At 38.4% G+C, this 20,548-nt stretch overlaps 1 protein-coding gene across 1 annotated transcript in view; it reads left to right on the top strand.

The window, feature by feature from the left end:
- Nucleotides 1-20,548, top strand: part of PTPRC (protein tyrosine phosphatase receptor type C) — a 105,764-nt gene that overhangs the window by 70,199 nt on the left and 15,017 nt on the right. The window contains exons 10-19 of the mRNA XM_069459224.1: nucleotides 2,450-2,608; nucleotides 4,147-4,355; nucleotides 7,874-7,934; nucleotides 13,468-13,576; nucleotides 14,244-14,278; nucleotides 16,440-16,549; nucleotides 17,127-17,217; nucleotides 17,308-17,384; nucleotides 19,887-19,923; nucleotides 20,021-20,118. Coding sequence (XP_069315325.1) covers nucleotides 2,450-2,608; nucleotides 4,147-4,355; nucleotides 7,874-7,934; nucleotides 13,468-13,576; nucleotides 14,244-14,278; nucleotides 16,440-16,549; nucleotides 17,127-17,217; nucleotides 17,308-17,384; nucleotides 19,887-19,923; nucleotides 20,021-20,118 — 986 coding nt within the window. The remainder of the gene's footprint in view (nucleotides 1-2,449; nucleotides 2,609-4,146; nucleotides 4,356-7,873; nucleotides 7,935-13,467; nucleotides 13,577-14,243; nucleotides 14,279-16,439; nucleotides 16,550-17,126; nucleotides 17,218-17,307; nucleotides 17,385-19,886; nucleotides 19,924-20,020; nucleotides 20,119-20,548) is intronic.

Genomic DNA, 20,548 nt, shown 5'->3' with positions numbered 1-20,548 from the left:
TAGCGTATCTCGGGGAACTGCAGTTTTGTGTCATTAACTTAATGCCAAGTGACAGCGAAGCTTTCTTGATAATTAGGAGGAGACCTTCTGTGCTTTATTGCATTCAGAGGATTATTTTTCAAAAGTTATTGAAACCAAATGTGTACCCTTCAAGACCACAGTGATGTTGCTGGAAATTATTTTGTGTTGTGCCTTTTTTAAAGGGAAAAACTACTTTTTTTTTTTTTTTTTTTGGTAATACAAAATCTTATGGCATAAACAGGTTCATACTATTTGAAATAATATTCCAGAAGATACTTTAGAGCCATCTAAATTAGGAAATTGTTCATGTATTTCCTGAGGCATTTCCTAAAAACACAAGAGGTGACCAGTGCCGAAGCCAGTTTCTCTCCAGGCATTTGCAGTGCTACACGCGTGACGTGAACACATGTCCCTTTGCCCTGAGGGAAAAAGCCATTCAAGCATCCAGTCAAATAAATTCTTAATTTGTCCCATACAACTTGTGATCTAATGTCAGAGCCTTCAGAAACGAAGCGTTTAAACACATGGAGGAGGAAACAATGTTTCTGTACGTTGGCTTTTTAACTAAAGCTTGAAACTCTTAGCAGTTTGGAAATGAGCATTCCAAACCACCTTTCTAAGCACTGGAAACTTTGATTAATTATCAATTTAGAAAAAAAATGCCCGAACATCAATACCTTTGAACAATGCTTTGTTCAAAAATAAAGTCAACCGTTTGCCTCCTGTCAGATCGGCTAAGATGAAAGCTTCGCAGAACTGCATAAATGACCTTGGTTTTGGTGCAGAACGGTGATGAGATTACACATGCAAACATGAAAAATTAGGTCACCGAATGCCAGCAGGTTGATCTTGAGAGCAACACCTGACACGTGGATTTTATCCCGGTACCGAGGGGGGCATTGTCCCCGGAGCCAGACCCACCAGGAGCTGGCGTCAGAGGACCGCCACTGCCCTTCGCTTGGGCTCACGCCTTTCCTGCCCTTAAAGAGAATTGTCACTAGGGACAGGGAGAACTGAACGGGCAAGGATAAACCAGCTACCCCAGCTGAGGGATTTCTGAGAAATAGACGATTTTAATGAGGCTAAAACAGCCGCTTTGTCTCCCTGACTATGTGGAATCCCTGGTGATGCAGAGACTTGGCTGTAACTTCCACCCTGTAGATAAGTGACAGAGACGAGAGGTAAACTGTGCTAGAGCTCTTCCTACTCTGCTCCGGCAAGTCCCCAGGCACCACCAGCGGCGCCAAAGGAGAGGTGACCAAGGCAACGACAAAGCTCGGCCCGCTGGAGTTCCTTGTCCCCCCTCCCCACCATACAGGGTGTGACATGGTGAAGATTAGCACGTGGACTCTGGAATGTTCTGGGTTCTGTGCTGACTCCTTCTTCACTTCCTGGAGGGTCGTGCACAGACGGCGTCACCTCCTGCCGCTCAGTTTCCTCATCTGAGCACGCGGATGACACCAGGAGTGCCGGTGATCCTTGTGGTGGTGGTTGAATCAACCGATTCACGGACACCACTTGAAACAGTGCTTGACGCGTGGAGTGAGTTGTTCATTTTTGGTATTATTAACACCTCCGTAACTGCCCCCGGGTAAAGCAACCTGCTGCCGCTCTGGTCTGCCTGTACCCGTCCTTCCTGACGTCACTTGGCTGCTCAAAAACAGTCAGTTGCTAGTGATTCCTTTTCACTTACCAAATGCTGATTTTTTTGCCTGAATGTTAAAACACATTTAAACGAGGTCCTGCCTCTTAGCCAGAAACTGCTGTCCTAATCAGCTTTTTCTCTAAACTCAAAACATTCCTTCTTTCACTTGTAATGTTTTCTTTTCCCCCTTCCGCCTGTTCAGTTTCACTAAGCTGTCAACGAACAGTCAGATTCCCGTGCCGGGAGGAGCTCACCCTCCTCTCATAGCCCCCGAGAATTACTGCAGTGTTTCAGGCAGTGTGCTGGGATCCACCCGGTTACTGGTGCTCGGATGGAGTCCTCAGATAAAGCCCCAAACAGTAGCCAACATCAACGTTCAAACTTTGGGGGTTCAGCATCAGAAAAGGTTCACTGACAAATAATCATTCTGAAACACCATAACTTAAGACTTTTGTCATATCTACTGGGGGCTGTGCTTTCTCAGAAAGAAAAGACATCATCTTCACAATGTGTCTGAACTTACTAAATGCTTTATGTACCAAATTAATCATAGGAAACCAAAATCGTGAAATATTTGAGTTTATTGCTAATAATTGAGTTTGTTCAATACCATTTTGCTGATAATTGTATGTACTTCCGAGGATCAAGGATATGTTAATACTTATTTCTCAATCGCTCATTAATCTGGAGTCTGCTTGGAATGATACCGTGTACAGACCACATAAAATATGTGGCAGTCCTGACTTCTCAGGACTTACTACATTTTCCCATTTTTTTCCTTAGAAGAAATCTGCTTCAATCTGGATAATACCACAAACAATTATGATCTGACAGATTTGAAACCTTTCACAAAATATTATGTATCATTAAATGCCTACAACAATGCAAAAGTGCAACGCAATGGGACGGCTGTTACATGTGACTTTCTCACAAAAACATCATGTGAGTTCTGTGCTTTGATGATTCTTTCCTTGAATGTTAAAAAGCAAAGTCTGAATTTTTTAGCTCAAAATACATCTCTCTTTATGCTTCATTTGGGAAGCACATTGACCTGGCACATTGGTTCGTATCTAGGGTTTACGATAATCTAAAATAAAATAATTTAAGAACTGTTATCCTGGGTTCTCTGTATTCTTCAGATGTAGTCGTAGAATTGTAAGCATGAAACACGAGGGCGTATCCACTGGTACAATTTCTAAGATTTCAGGCAATTAAGTTCCTAGTCATTTTAGATAAAAAATGCGTTGCCTGTTGTTGTCTTTGTAATCTAGAAATATTACCTGCAGTCAGGCGCCTAACCTCGCCCCACAAAGTATTGACTTACTAACCTCTGTGCACCTGATACAACATTTTGCAAAATAGAATAGCATTGTCTTCTCTTTGTTACACTGAACTACCTACTATTTTATTGTATGTCACATTTTCCGGTTGAGGTTTCCTTTCAGTGACATTTGGCTCTTGTCACCTGTACGTCTCCTAAGTTTCCAGACCCAGAGCAGGTAAATGTTAGCCTCCGTCAAGGACAGGGAGGAAGAAACGCCCTGTGTGGGCAGCATCCACAACTCCAGAGACCCTAGTGAGCAGCAAGCTCGTGAAGAAATGTCCTCTTCAGAGCTGAACAGAAAATATTCTTTTATTTTTTGAGGGGTGCAGGGAGGAGGAAAGGAAAGTTTATTAATTTGTTGGCAAATGAGGAGGCTGGCAGACTCCCATCTCAAAGTACCAGCATCCTGCTTCTGAGCAGAAGTACGGAGCTTTTAAAGGTTCTGATGAATCCCAGCTTCGGCTAAAATAGTCTCGTGACCTCCACCCAGGGTAGTCCCGTCTCCTGTGGCACAAAGAACAAGACACTCCCCTGCCCCTCCCAGCAGCCCCTGGCCTGACGCAGGGATGCAGGTCCTGGTTCTCCCAAAGGAGTGGGGCATGTTTTAAAAGGATATAAAACATTTCTGCCATTTTTTTCAAGGCATTTCTTAACGTCATTTAGGTTCTGATTTAAAAGGTCCAGGTCCTAGAGCTCTATGCTCTTGTTGTTCCCCGAGTTTCTGTGGTGTCGCAGAACATGAGGACAATGAAGGACCCTGAGGATGCTCACCGGGACAGTGTGAGCCCTGCAGGGACGGAGGGCCTGGGCTGTAGGGCCTCGGAGGTGCCCACTCCGCATCACATCCCTCTCCTCCTCCCTGTCTCCCCGCTCCCTGTTCCCGCCTTTTCTCTACTCCCGACTGCTGTGCACTCTGGCTCAGGGGTGGCGTGGGCGCTCACGGCCTCAAGCACAGCCTACATGCTAATGCTCCCTGGAAGGGCAGGTGACTTTTTCCAGATGCTTCACTATAACTTTTTTATTTCTGTACTATGATAACTACTTCATCCATGCCCTCTCAACTAACACTTAGAATACACTGTACACACGAACGGTCAAGTAATATAAATATGCATATCAAATGATTAAACTAACACGTCTTTCTTCATTTCGACAGATCCCGGGAAAGTCCGGAACGTGAGTGTCAGCCAGACTTCGGATAACAGCATGCTCGTCACCTGCGAGCCTCCCAGTGACCTGAACGGTCCCAGCGCACAGTATCATTTGGAAGTCAAAGCTGGAGATGCTGTAGCTGATAATTATAAAAACAACACCTGCTTCTTCGATGTACAAAATCTTTACTATTCAACAGACTATAAGTTTAGGGTAAGGCTGTGCTGTCTATACCATCATAGCACCCGTGCACATTAAAATGTTACTATCCAGTGCTTGAATAGCATGCAGACCAGTGCTCACAGGAGCCTGAGAAGCTCTGATGTGTAACGAAATCACATTATCAAAGTCCCCCGAATTTTAAAGTAGACCATAACTTACTGTTGACTACAGTCACTTTGATTCCAAACTTTTTATTTCTAGAGCTAAAAACAGTAGCAAATGTTTCACTGGAATGTTTTTGGAACTTCAATGTGACTTAATTATAGTTAAATTATCGTTCCTGTGTCAAGAAGCACAGTGTATGCAAAATAGATTAATACTTTGCCAAATCGTTTCTTTACCTTGGCTTTTTGTCTTTATTAATGTGAATTTTTCAGTTGCAAAAATTTTATAGGTACCTTGAGGTTAGAAAATACTAGAAATAAATGTTAGAAAATGCCAGTGAACACAGAGAATTAAAAATACTCATAATCTCACCACTGACCATATTTTGTATATATACTTTCATGATATGTAATACACATCTGCATTTAACATGTATTGGATATTATATACATAATCAACATTCTGAACACATGTTTGATAAACTGTATTTTTCATGTTACTATGTCACGTACCTCTTCATGTTAAATATTTTACTACTATGTAGTTTTTGATGGTTGCATAAGATTCTATCACATGGTTTTATCACATTCTACTATCAGTAAGTATGTTGGTTTTTAATATAAACATTCAGTAAACATACTTATTGGTAAATAGCAAAATCTTCTATTATGTCTTTAATCATTTATGTTTGATAAATTCCTAGAATTTATTGAGTCAAAAGGAATTTACGTGCATTTTAACATTTTGGATGTATAGCACTTTTTTTTTTTGATAAAAGTTACAAATTACTCTGTTTGTGTGAAATGACTTCTTGAGAGAGTCACCAGCACTGGACATGCCTTTCTTGTTCTTTGACCTTTAGAGGGTGACATTTGAATTGGTGTCTCTTTTTGTTTTAATGGAGTTTCTTTACTTACTGTTGAGGGCAAGTAAAGTTTTTTTGTTCTTGTGTTTACTCTTTACTTCCTTTGTCCAGTTTTCATAGGGAAATCCTTGGACATTAATGATACTAAACTCTTTGCTGTAGGTATTATAAATTTTGTTTTCAGTTCATAGTTTGCCTTTTGATTTTCTTCATAGCACTTCAGTTCCTATACGATCCCCTCTTTTATTTTTATACAGATAAATCTGTCACTTTTTTTCCTGTTCAGTGGAAATTTCCATAGTTCACAGTTATTAATATGATATTGATGATTAGCTTCAGACTCTTTATCACTTAAAGAAGTGTTTTTGTGTTTATAAGCTTGTTGAATTTTGTTTTTTAACTGGAAAAATAGGTTGGATTTTGTCAGTTTTTTTCTGTCATTGTGTTGGATCATGCCGCAGTCATGATGCCATGGTGTGATTTGTCTATATGATGAGTTACAGTGAAAGGTTTTCTGGTGCTAAACCATTCCCACATTCTAGGAAAAAATCCTGCTCTTTCTGGTGCTTTATTCTTTTAAAGTATTGTTGAAATCAATAGCCTACTATTTTATCAAGTCTTTCTGGATAAGTATTCACGAACGAGATCATTTAATAAGTGGGTAGAGTTGGTGTTGGCACAAGCATGGGGGACTCGTTCTTACTACATTTTGGTATAAATGTTATGTTGACCTGATAAAACACACCTGAGGTATTTTCCTGTTCTTCTTTGTTATATAACTTTAAATAACATAGGGATGATTAGTTCCCTGAACAATCTGTTTGATCCCTTTTATGCAGAAGAATTCTTTGAGAATCATTTGCATTTTCTTTCAGTATGATTAGTCTTTTCGGATATTTTACTTCCTTTTGAGTGATTGTGCCATTTATATATTTTTTAAGACTTGTCCATGTAAAAAAATATTTTGTTATGGCCGTGTCTTTGTACCTTGTCCCTTTTTCCCACTAGCTCCCCGTCGCCCACGGGGTTCCAGGCACACCGGTGTCTTTTCAGTTTCTCAGATACACCGAGGTTTTGCTCTCTTTAGGCAGCTCTGCAGGCTTCTCTCCCTTCTTAGAATACTCTTCTCCCACTCTGCACACGTGATCAGTTTTTCTGAAAAGATACAGGTGGCCACCATGTTAAAACAAAGTCTTAAAGTTCAAGCGAGAGGACAATTACTCAGTTACCCATTCTCTTCCCCGCTCTTGGAAAGGCTGTCTTTTGTTTTCTTCCTTGCTCTTGCCCTACCTTCTTTGTGTGCTTATTTCTGTCTCCATGACCACGTTCACACCTTTATGGGAGAGCAGTCATTTCAGCTTTTTCACCATTGTGGTCTCTGGTTCATAAATTAGTAAAGTTGATTTATTATTGTTAATTTTTTACTTTTTTCATAAGTTTGTTTTATGTTCTTCTTGTAGCTTTGGGATTGAAAGCGTTTTTTTCCCCCCCTGTCATTTCCTTTTTTTTTTTTTACTTTTTATTAATTAAAAGGGAAAAAAAGGCTATGACTTGTCCTTTGGTAAAATTTTAACTGTATCCCATGTCTATATTCCTTATCGCTAATTTCTGAATACTTGCATGTAAAATTTAATGAATGATTTAAATTAAAATGTTCATAATTCCTAATGAGTCTATAATTGCAATTTGGAAGAGTTTTTAATTTGCCTGTTATTTAGGAGAGTGTTTCTATGTTTCTGGTGCTTGAGTTTCTTATTGCTAGAATTAGTTCATAAACGATAATTGGCTTTATAATTTCTGCCTTTGGGCATTTATAGAATACTTTTTACAACTCAATATATGATAAATACTTATGAATATTCTGTGAATACTGGGGAAATTATATATTTTCCTTAGGGTAAAAGTTTAGGTATATATTTGTCATATTTATCATAGCTATCAATCTTGTTTAATGATACCAATCAGATCTATTCTTACTTAAGTTTTCTTTTTTGTCAAAGATTCTCATTGTTTTTTTTCCCTCCTTTCAGTTTCTCTGTAAATCTAAATTGTTTTTGTTTTATTTATATTAAATATTACAAGACTGGTATTCATGCTTAGTTAAATTTTACTCTGTATCCATTTCCCTTTAAAAATTTACTTGAATTTTATATATAAAACTCTTGTAAACAGCTTATGGTTGAATTTCCTTTTTTAAATAAGATATAAAGAGATTAGCCTACTAATAGGATTTAACGTTAAATTATGAATATTTTGATGTATTGGGTTTTATTTATTCATACAGTTTCATTAATTATTGCTGATTATAACTATTATTATTTTTGCTACATGAGCTAAGATTTCTTTATATCTTTTAATTATCTTTTAAAAAATATTTGATAACATAGTGATATTACCTTGAAGTTTGAACTTTAAAGCAAATCAGAAAAATTTTAATGATGATAAATAGCATTCTGTAATAAATAATGTATGTTTTACATTATGATATATAACTTTGCTTGGAATCTAAATAATTTTATTTTTTATTACTGAAATTCAGATCCGTTGTAACAATGGGGACTTTTTTGGAGATCCAGTTACTAGGCATCGGTCAACATCTTGTAAGTCATTACTATGTATTATATAGATGTTAAGATATATATTAGTCTCTACAATATGTATTATTTTACATTCTTAGTCACATTTAATTGTCAAATGTTTTAATTACATATTTTCCATAAATATAATATTTTATCTGGAAAAACATATATACAGAGAGGTGAACAACATATTAAAATACAATGCCTTAAATTCAAGTTAGGAGATTTAATTATTAAAGGATTGTTGAATTTATAAGAGGGTTTGTGTATAGAAACTAGTATGATCCTGTTTATGGCATTTCTTCATGTCAGTAACGTTGTTACTCTGTCTCTCAGTAGTGTGCTTGGCAGAAGTGGGTCTTAGGTAGACATCTGTCTTGATTTACCTAATTGCAGCTAAGATAAGCACTCCCTAATAATGACATGCCTATTTAAATAATCATTACTACTTAAAATATTTTAATCAAAATAATGGTACACATTAAAAAATCATTTTAAATTCTATTATAATAATGAAAATTGCAGCTGAATATGACATTCCCCACCCACTGTTCTGTTCACCAGAGAAATTACTTTTAACCATTTCTCTTTTCAGTTCTCTTTATAGTTTCCTTCATATATATGTGTATATATAAATACTATTATATCCTGCTTTTTCTAGAGTTACTAACATTACCTATAGCTTTAAGCCTATGGAGGAAGAAGATTTAGTAAAGTATTTTAAGCTTTCTCTACTTGTTAACTTTGTAAATAAAATTATTATTATTATTATTATTTTTTTTTTTTTTTGAGACAGAGTGTCGCTTTGTTGCCCTGGCTAGAGTGAGTGCCGTGGCATCAGCCTAGCTCACAGCAACCTCAAACTCCTGGGCTTAAGCGATCCTCCTGTCTCAGCCTCCCGAGTAGCTGGGACTACAGGCATGCGCCACCATGCCCGGCTAATTTTTTCTATATATATTTTAGTTGGCCAGATAATTTCTTTCTATTTTTAGTAGAGACGGGGTCTTGCTCTTGCTCAGTCTGGTCTCGAACTCCTGACCTTGAGCGATCCACCCGCCTCGGCCTCCCAGAGTGCTAGGATTACAGGCGTGAGCCACCGCGCCCGGCCATGTAAATAAAATTATTTAAGCCTCTGTGTGTTTTGTTATCAACCATAGATTATTCCTGATCTTGTCTTTGCCGTGTTTAGGTCTTTCTCTGTTATTTACGTACACGTGGGTGTGCACAATCGCTGATGCTTTGTGTCCCAAAGTCAAAAGGGAAGATAGAGAAACAGCTTATTTTGCAAACTGGTTTACTGAGGCCTGGGTAAAGTTGTAGTTCTTTCTGTACAGATTTATGAAATAAAAGCCTTTTAATGTTAAATAACCAACCACTTCTACCATATATCTTTGATTTTATTTCCCTATTAGGCTTTTATTTCCTGATATATTTATAATAAAAGCAGTTGCACTGAATTTTTCCTATTATATAAATAATTTGTAGCTGTATCACCGCCTAGCCCTGGTGGTCCTAGACTCAACTGAACATTTTAGGTTCACACCTTAATAGGCCAGACCTAGAACTGTTTCGCTTAGACCCAGGACAGGAAACACGGTGTGCGAGCGAGGGCGTCTGGCAGTGGGAATCCTCGCAGCGTGGACACAGCAACCCAGGGACGATTCTTTGACCTTCTCAGAGACAACTGAGACGTGAGAAAATGAGAACGTGCGTGAGGCTGTGGGAGCTGCCTTCCAAAAGGAACCCGTATCTCGTAGAATAGCTCCGCAGGTGGACCTTCCCGGTGTGCCGGCCACGCCTTCCAGGTGTGCCGGCCAACAGGCGTGTGCTCGGTTACAAGAGAGCACTGCACTCAGGAAGCCCAAAGCTAGGACTTCCCAACATAGCTCATACACAGCACTTCCTGTCCAGGTGTGTTAAATAGTTTAGCAATCACAGGTCATTTTATCATTAGCAGTGTTGCTTGGTCACATAGCTAATATTCCTCTTTTATAAGATTTCCAGGTCAACGGAGCTAATGAGTTAGCTCACGTCCTTCCTCCATAAAGGAGAAAAAAAAGGTCTTAACTTTCGGCTCACAGTATCATTTTCGTAAGGGATAAATAATGCAGTTACTTTGTAAATAGTGGTATCTATTCCAGGGAAGCACTTGGGTTGTGCATTGCTAGGGTACAGCTACTAGAAATGTACTTTTGGATTCATTCCGTCACCTGTATTTTGACAACTTTCTCGAGTGAACTCCGAGGGCCCCTTTCTTCCTGCTCTGATGCGGACTCTCACCTGCCGTCTAAACATTTCCCTTCATCAGTCTTCTGGTTTAGATTTGCTGCATCTAGTTCTCATGTATTTTTTTTCTTCCTTCACATTTTATTGAAAAAATCCTCTAGTGTAAGAAGAAAATATTCTAATTTTTGAATGCTTGAAAATATCTTTACTCTGGCATTTGACCAATATTTTGACTGGGCATAAAATTCTAAGTTAAAAATTCTAGAATTTAAAAAGTATTTCTGTTTTATTCTCCTGTGTCCAGTATTACTTTGTAATGCTTCTAATTCCATCCTGCTTCTCGTTTTTGTTGTTGTTTTGTTTGTTGTTTGTTTGTTTGTTTGTTTGGTGTGTTCCCATATTTTTTTTCAGTGGAACTATTAAGCTTTTCTCTTCATTCTTGGTCTTACCTGAAATTTTTTTTTTTCCCCATTAATTTTCCTGGTTAGTGTTGGCCTTTGTGACCTGGAGACTTATACATCTCTGAGAAATTCTCTTTTTTCCATTTTTTTTTTCTATAGTCTTTTTTGAAGCCTATTAAGAGTCATGGAACTTGTAAGTTGACTCATTATTTTGGCATCCCTCCTTGGTGTTGACGGTTCCCTGAAGAGTTTGGTTCCTACGGTGATCTAATCATGGTGACAGGGGGACACTAGGAAAAGCTAATTAGAAGTTCTGTGGTGCTTAGGAAATCTCTGTGACTAAGGAAATTCCCTGTGATATCACTGATTTATTTTCTCTGATATCATTCATTATCTCCAGAAATTAATCACTACCCTTGGCGGTAGGATGAAGGGTGAAGCAGAGGTTTTGCAGACTACTGTTTTGTCTTCCTAATTTCAGTCCTGGGCCTCGTCCCTGCCCTGTGCTGAGCCTGATTTTACCCCAAGTCTCTTACCTCTTCCCCTTAATTTTTCCAGAGAATAACCTTCTGTCTCCTTTCTGGGAGTGGCTTTTTCAAGGGGTATTTCTTTTTTCCTGTAAATAGACATTTCACTTGCGCTTTCTGCCCTGGGATTCACTTTCACTGCATACGTTGCCTTCAGACCTGAGACTCAGGCATTCTGCGTAACTGGTGTGTATCCTTTTCAGCGTGCGTTTGGGCTGTGGCTTCTTCTCCTTTGTTTCCGACCTTCACAACTTGTCGAAATGGCCCCACCTCTCATTTCTCTTTTCCCATTTTCTCTGCTGTTATGTGTCGATGCCATTTTCAGTTTTTTAATATGAATGGAATTCCTGGAGAGAACATGTGTGCTTAGATCACAAAGTGTATCTGAAGACTCGGCTGTTTTATTATTAGTGAGTTTATCAATGCAAGTCTGATGCTACTTAATGTTTCTGCAGAAACAGCCCTTATTGATCCCTATGGGTGTGAGTGCCAACTCGGAGTCATTTGGTGCAGTTTCTTACAAAATCTCACTTCAGAGTCTTCTATGTTGCCAGTAACTTCGTTTCTTTTTAATAATGTACTCGAGGGCCATGAGATTAGATGGTTGCCTCTCGGATGGAGTTTTATCCACAGAATCTGGAAACCATCGTGCTGATCATTATGTACTTGCCACTCGTCACCGGCATAGACTTACAGTTTCACTGAAAGGAATTTGAGACAGAGACAGAACAAGGACACTTTGGGTCATTTTAGGAGCCTGTTGCAATAAGAACTTCTTTCCTAAAAACATTCACTACAATCCACCCATACACCCACATTCATTTGTCCATCTTTATCCATACCACAAGTATAAACACCCCGTTAGTAAAATCATTCTTATTTTATGAGTGAGGAAAATTAACTTTAGATAATTTAATCCACTTGCCCCATAAATCAAAGCAATGGCAGAGCCAGAATTCAAACCCAGGTCTTGACAGTCTCTATCTGAAATTATTTTCTATATTCCTCTTTTTATGAGTTTCCAACTACAGAAATTTTGAACGTGAGACAAACTGTTTCTGGCAGCTGTTTTCTGGGTGGAGTCATTTCCATCTTTCAGGTTGTAAAAAAAAACTGTCTCGTGCTCAAGAAGACCTCTCCACACACCATATATTAGCAGAAAATAGGTTCTGCCTGCTTCCTCGTCACCTTACTTACATTTTTGAGAAAATAAGAAAAAGCGTGTAATTGTTTCCTTTGTTTGTTTACCTTTCTAGTGTCTGCATCCCCCAGAGAGACTGTAAATTTCCTGAGAACTGGTACCTGCTCTTATGTTCTGTAGTATTAGCATCTCCAGGGACCGTCTTCCTTTTTATCTCCACAGCCTTTATCATCTTCTAACCTATTTTACTGTTTGCTATTTCTTATGTTTATCATGGATTATCTATCTTTTCTCACTAGAAAGTAAGTTCCACGAGGACAGAGATCTTTGTTTTCTTTTCCGGGACATCCTCAGTATGTAGAGACATGTTTGGCAGATAATAAGGCACAAAAACATTTTTTGTGACTCGTGAGTAATTAGTACTCACTACATCCCAGGCACTGTGCTGAGTGTTTGCTGTGAATGAACTCACTTAACCTCGTGGTAGGACTTCGGGAACGGAGGTACAAAGATAGTAAGGATTCTGGCCAAGTTCCCAACAAGGAGGCCGCAGAGCGAGGGCCGGGGCCCGAAGCGTCTGGCTCCAGAGCTGAGGGCCTTGGGCTGCTGCACTGTTTTGCTGCCCTTTCGCTATGTAAGACAAAGATAATACACTCATTCGGGCTACAAGATATTCCCAGGACACCCTCTTCTCTGCCCTTTCTCCAGGAAATTCACATTAAACCTTAGTGAAAATTTAAGTCACGGTAAGTCTTATCCTAACTATAGAATGAAACAATTTTTGTCTCTTGGTAAATTGATTTGACACCTCAATGAGCAGGTTAGAGGGTTTATCTTTGTGAAGTAGAAGCCTTTTGATCCCCTTAGGAAGCTACCCACTTCTGCATATAAAGTTAAACTACATAAGTTTCTCTCTGAAAATTATAGTAACTCGATTACTTCCTGGATTCCTTTGAAATGGAATGATTGACAGAAAGAATTAAATATAAATGATAGTATCTTATCAAAGATTATTAATGGAAGGAAAGTGAATTGTTCTCCTATTCTAATTAAATATAAAATGTTTTTATTGGTTCTGAGTAATATAGCTCCAAATCACCAAATCAGGTATTTGGTCTAATTCTAACATTTTTAGTTTTTGAAACCTCATAGTAAGTGAAAAATACTAAAATGGAAGTACTTTAAAGGTGATTATCCAAAGAATCTTGCAAAATACTTGACATAATAAGCTCTATTAATATGTTATTTTTCATTTCTAGATAATTCTAAAGCACTGATAGCATTTCTGGCATTTCTGATTATTGTGACATCAATAGCCCTGATTGTTGTTCTCTATAAAATCTATGATCTGCATAGGAGAAGATCCTGGTAAGAGTTGATTTATGGATTAAAAATAATAATGGTAGCAATAGTGGCACAAATCACGTACCCACGAGGCAGGGACGCAGCCAGTCCAGTGGGATACGTGTGCTGGAGAAGACGTCTGGCAGGAAGTCCTGTTCATGACCAGAACTTGTAATCAAAGACTTCTGGTATGGTTTTCGTGGTTTATATTAAATATTAATATTTTCTACATTTGCTAATAATGTTGTGAACTTGGCTGAACAATAACCAGTGAAAAGAATGTGTGTCCGGTCTTTTAGGACAAAAAGGGTGAGAGGGATTGAGGAGAGACAAAAAGCAAAAGGAAGGAGGGAAATATCTGGAGAAGTTTATGTGTTTCTTTGGCCAGAAATAGCCACATTTGATGAAAAACAGAAGATTTAAAATAAAATCATTCAGCCATTTATCTGAGTTTAGCAGACAACTCTTGGCTGTTTCCCGCCCCCCCCCTGCACTTTCTGTCTCCTTCCTCTCCAGGTTCTTCCTCTCTTCCCTCCCTCCCTCTTCGCCTTTCCTCTCTTCTCCTTTTATCCCCCCAGCCCTCATTCTTTTATGCATTCAAGACATTTATTAAATATAAATTAAATGCCAACTGAATTCTATGTCTCTTAAGAATATAGCAACTTGTCAACTTGTTTTTTTATTTTCACAGCAGCTTGGATGATCGCTATGAACTTGTTGAAAGGGGTAAGTACCGTATTTTTTACTGGTGCATATTCCCTGCCCTGCACTTGAATCCATTCATTTAAAGTAGGAAGTGGGGCGTTTTTAACTTAACAGGGACTTCTTCTGTTCATGCCATGGGAGGACTTCATTCCTTCGTTTATTCGATCAGCAAGCATCTGTGAAGTGCCCAGCATACACACAATACCATGCCAGGCACTGAGGATATTGCAGCAACAGGCCACAGACTCTGCCCTTAGAGGGTTTAGAATCTGCGGGAGGAAGACAAATATATTAACAAATATGATGGTAATGTGATAAATGCCCTGGATGGCTCTAGAGAAAGAGAGAAGATAGCAAAGTACATGTGGGAAGAACAGGAATCTGGTGTGCTAAGATTGTGGGGAGACGCCAGATCAACAAATGAGGGAGTCGTGGAAGGAGGAGCAGATGGAGAGTCACGAAGATGGGGGGTGGGGAGGGTCCTCAAGTCCCTGCAGGGGACTGGGGGGGGTGGCCCGCTGGCTGTTCCCACTAAAGACACCCTATGGACAGGATAGAGAACAGCCATTTGGCTTAGGAGAGGAAAACAAATTCCTTTTTTTTCTCTTTTTATTCAACTTTTATATATTATTTCTTTAATTTTTTTTTTAAAAAACATGATTTTTGATCCAGTAAAACGGAACTAAGTTAAATAAATTTTTATTGTGAAACTTCATTCACAATTATAAAAAAAAGTCGTTTTCTCATACTGGAGACAGGAAGAGTTTCAGAACACGTCTGCGCTAACTTGTGTTTGAAGGGTTCCCTCTGGCGACAGCAGGCACACGTCTGCGTGCAGAAGCTTCCGGACGGTTCTGGGAAGCGCCTTCGTAGGTTTTCCTTCCCTGCGTGGAGCGTGTCACTCCCCAACGCTGCTTATGCTTTTACTCATTTGTTTGCTAACTGTCCCCCCCACGAAGAGTGCTCCGTGACGGCCGCCAGGCCTGCCTTTCCCATGCACTGCTGCGTCTCCAGTACCGAGATGAGTGCTTGGAATTTAATAAATACCAAGGAATAAATAAATTAAGCAGACACGGTGTCCCGAGGGTTAGTTTTGACAGGCTGAGGAAAGAGTGAAGAAGACAGGAGCAGCAGGCATCGGAGCGGGGTGGGAGAATCCATTTCAAGGAGTCAAGGCACACGGGGAGAGTGTCAACAAAATACGTGATTTCCCAGTCGGTACTGACTGCACCTTGGAACTCGCTAGAACTTATCCACTCGGACCCCATGAAACCCTGAAGGTGGCCCTCAGCTCAGAATGAATGAGTATCAGGAATTCCAACGACCAACGCAGCAATTGCACATGGCCAGTTTGGTAGCTATGATTGGATAGAAAGTTTCCATGGATAGGATATGTGCCACCCGCATGGATACTTTCTTTCTTCATTTGATACATGAGTAAAATTAATATGAAATGGGTAATACTGAAAGAAATATTACCAGCAATACAGGGAAGAGTAGGAGAAACATACTTTTTACATGTGACAGCTTAAATTCTCTTATTCTTCTAAAACTATAGTTTTCTTGAGTTCCATATACACTTACAGCTTTTGGTGGTTAATGTGTATTTTTTTCTCTGTAGCAAGTTATTTCACAAGCACAGTGTATAATATATTTTACACTCTGGAAGCATAACAAGTGAATATAACTTGTTTCACAGTTGAGTATAAACAGATGATCAAATTAAGCCAAGTCATGCATAGAGGGATATTAATCATATTCTCTTGCTTCGTCTGTATGTTTACAAGATTTTACAATAAGTTAAAATGGAAATAATACAAAGAAAAATAATAATTATAATATAGATTAATAAATATGGTAACTGCTACAAAATGCATATAATCAAAAAGAAATGTGAATGTCCTTACAATGGTGATATTTGGTCTGGGATCTTTTCTCTAAGCACCGAAGATAGGGAAGAACATTCTAGTAGAGGGAACAATATAAAGTCTAGAAGAAGGCTGAAGTACAAGATTTAGAAGTCATTGATTTACAGTATGTACACGAGTGAGATTTCTCAGGTAGAATGTGTGTGAGAAAGAAAGAAGCTAAGGATTGGATATAGGGTGTAAATTTAATGAAATTTGTTTGCCAGTTTGGAAGATAGGCATATAACTGTGCTGAATCTTTAATATGTTTACAGAGGATGAAAAACAGCTGATGAATGTAGAGCCAATCCATGCAGATGTTTTGTTGGAAACTTATAAAAGAAAGATTGCTGATGAAGGAAGACTTTTTCTGGCTGAATTTCAGGTGTGTGTTGCTCTTGATATAGGATGAGAAATTCTATTTGAACATCAAGAAAATGCCATGTTAAATGTATTTGTATAACCATTTGCTTTTATAATTTATCCTGTATAATATTGCAACATAAAGCAGATATTATTAGCAGATATTTACAAACCAGAAGAGATATTCAGAGAGATTGACAATATCATAGTACAGAGCTGGTAATACTTTAATATAATGCTTTATTGTATTATGAAGTTGTGTCACAAAATATATTTGGCTGACTATTTGGTACTTGTACTCTAGACAATCATTGAAGAGTCTGTTTTTAAGTGAATTTTAAAGTGACACAACAACCAATTCTAAATTGACTCTCACTCATGAGATTTGTACTGAAAGCAGTCCATCACTGATGTTTAAGGAAAAAAGTGTTTTTTGCATTATTCCTATTAATATTTATTTCACTTACCATAAGCAACTTCTTTATCGATATGAAGAAAACATTTTATAGGATATCACATCTGCTCAAAATGATCATTGGCGAGGGGGAAATTATTTTTCCTTAATCTGCTGTGACCTAAAGAATGCCTGTGTCTTTCAGAGCATTCCACGGGTATTCAGCAAGTATCCCATCAAGGATGCTCGAAAGCCCTCTAATCAGAACAAAAACCGTTACGTCGACATCCTTCCTTGTGAGTACTCATTGAGAATTGCATTTCCACATCTCTGGGCTGCTTGATTATTCATTATTTCACTTGTTTATCTTTCTTGTCTTTAACCAGATGATTATAACCGTGTTGAGCTCTCTGAGATAAACGGAGATGCCGGGTCCAACTACATAAATGCCAGCTACATTGATGTGAGTTAAACGCATAACTGCCCAGTGATAGCCTCGGCATTTTGTCATGGGCAACTTGCATTCTTCTTGTATCCATACCTTCCATTCAGTTCCTTCTCTGTCTTGGCAAAATCTTAGAAATATTCTTAGAGATATTTTGAAGTGAGCCTATAACGTCACTGGTATAAGCAACAAAATCACTAATATTTGCAAGAATATTCATTGTTTATTGGTACTAGTTATAACGAGATTTTCCTCTACAAACAAAATTATACTAAGCGTTAATATAATTTACTCTGGTGCCTTTTATGTGCTGGACATTAGACTACATGATCTACACATGCATTTCTGATAAGAGCCCCCCCTCGGCACCGTCCATGTGCAGTGGGCTCAATGTACAGGTGGGGACCGGGAGTCTCAGTTTAATTAGTTATCGTGTTCTTGTTCACACAATTAGTAAAGAATTGAGTGGAGATTCAACCCAGGTCTGCCTGACTCCACATTGTCGTGCTTTGATTACGTAACACTGCCTTTCCAAAGATACTCTTCATCAACACTGATCGTCTCTTCATTTTATTTATCCCCAAATGCAGTTATCTGTGCCTGGTTAATTTATTTAAAATATTTTTAAAATTAATTATAAAATTGTTAAATAACTCATGCATTCCATGAGTTAAATAATTTTAGATAGCATAAAAACATAAATAGACTGGAAAAAAAATCTTTTTCTCACCTAATTTGCCATTTGCTCGGTGTCACCATCCCCCAGGAGAGGTAACCTCTATGCTGGTTGCTCGTTTAGCCCTCCAGTCTATTTATACATAAACGAGAAAACACCGACATTTGTTATTCCCCCTTTATACAAAAATGTTAATGTAATATTCACACTTAAAATATATATGTCTGGGATATATGTAACATCACTATAAAAAGCAGAGGTCGACAAGCTTTTTTTGTAAGGGGTCAGATAGTAAATATTTTTGGCCTCTCAGGGCAGGACATCTCTGTCCCAACCACTCAGCTCTGCAGGTGACTGGCCGAGCATCCGTGGACAATACGTAACGTGGCTGTGATACAAAGAACTTTAATTACAGAATCAGGCCATGCTGGATTTGGCTCACAGGCTATAGTTTGTTGACCTCGAACCTAGAGCATTTCCTTATCCTTCTTTTATTTTTTATTTTTTATATTTTTTAAGTCAGAGTCGCACTCTCTCACCCTGGGCAGAGTGTAGTGGTGTCATTGTAGCTCACTGCAGCCTCAAACTCCTGGGCTCAAGCGATCCTCTTGCCTCAGCCTCCCAAGTAGCTGGGAATGTAGGCACGTGCCACAATGCCCAGCTAATTTTTCTATTTTTATTTTAGAAGAGACAGAATTTGGCTCTTGCTCAGGCTGGTCTTGAACTCCTGAGCTCAAGCAATCCTCCCGCCTCTGCCTGCCAGAGTGCTAGGATTACAGGCGTTGGATCACTGTGCGTTTCCCCTTCTTTTATATTTTTATAGTAATTCATGGTATATTATTCCACAATGAGTTTCAATATACCTATAGGATAAATTTCTAAAAGAAGAATTTCAGGGCCAAATAGTGTATGCATTTGTAATTTTAAAAGAAATTTCCAAGTGGTTTTCCACTGGAGTTGTAGCAATTTATTAATATATTCCACCAGCAGTGTATGAAATTGCTTATTTCCACAGAGTCTTGCTAAAAGAAGAAAAAAAAACATTTGAATGGTTGGGCACGGTGGCTCACACCTGTAATCCTAGCACTTTGGGAAGCTGAGGCAGGAGGGTTGCTTGAGCCCAGGAGTGAGTTAGAGGCTGCAGTGAGCTATGATCCCGTCACTGCACTCCAGCCTGGGGTCATAGTGAGATCCCGTCTTTAAAAAAAAATTTTTTTTTACAATCAAATAGTTGATAAAGTGTATGTCATGTTACCATATATGCTGATTTATTAGGTAATTTCCCAAATTTTCTTAAAGAAAAAAATTAAAATTTAATTTTGTTGTTGTTATTAGTGTGGTTTGGCCTACTTGAATATGTAAACTTTTAGTGGGGTAGATGAAAGAGTCAAATTTCAAATTATAATAATGTATTTATTTATTTCCATAGTGTATTAGTTCCCTAGGACTGACATAACAAAGTACCACAAACTCCAAGTCTAAAAACACCAGAAATTTATTGTCCCAGTTGTGGAAACTAGAAGTTTGAAATCAAGCTGTCAGCAGAGCCAGGCTCCCTCCGAAGGCTTTGGGGAAAATCCTTCTTTGCTTCTTCCTGTTTGGCGTAAAAAGCAAAGACTCACGAAAGTTGCGGATGTGGTTGACAAGTGTTAACTGGCATGTTTAGCACAGTTCAATGCCTGATCATGATTTAATAAAATCTCCCTACTAATTTGAAAATGCCCAGGGAAATTCACAACCAAGAAATGGTGGATCTAAAGCAACTTCCTCTAAGGCACAGTTTTGCATGTGAATGAATAAGTACACAGTAAATGACATACTTTTATGTTTTATGTTTTGAACAGGGTTTCAAAGAACCCAGGAAATATATTGCTGCACAAGGTAATTTATTTGATAGTCCAATATTCTTTTTGAAAAATTGTTTTATAGCACTTTTAAGAAAATATTTCTTCTATGCTTATATTTGTTTACCTCCTAGGTCCCAGGGATGAAACTGTCGATGATTTCTGGAGGATGATCTGGGAACAGAAAGCCACGGTTATTGTCATGGTTACTCGATGTGAAGAAGGAAACAGGGTAAGAACCCAGAAGATTCACAGGGCAGACGTTGGGGTCAGGAAAATAAAGTATTGAATTGCATTTCAATCCACATATATGTGCTTGATGACTGAAACAAGACAGTGTTTTATTTTAATCAGTGTTAACATTTGATTTAAATATTTCCTACATATAGAAAAATAAAATTTCTACATATGTAAGTATATGCATAACATTTAAATATTTCTGCTTAATTGCTAGTCTTTTAGTTGTCCCCTATATCTTTGCAGTGTTGCTGCAAGTTCAGTGTTGTTGTAAGTTAGCACGTCAAGTACAAGTATTCACAAGTACTTGATGTGCTAACTTCACAAGTACTTGTGAATACTCAAAACAAAACTGACCTGGGCAGATAAGTGGCAAATCACAGAATACGACTTTAGGAGGAGTAAAAGCCTCTCTGTCCTCCAGC

The sequence above is a fragment of the Eulemur rufifrons genome, chromosome 27 (assembly GCF_041146395.1).
Source record: "Eulemur rufifrons isolate Redbay chromosome 27, OSU_ERuf_1, whole genome shotgun sequence".
Lineage (NCBI taxonomy): Eukaryota > Metazoa > Chordata > Mammalia > Primates > Lemuridae > Eulemur > Eulemur rufifrons.
Note: the sequence above shows the minus strand (reverse complement) of the source record. Positions and strands in the feature narration are given on the sequence as shown.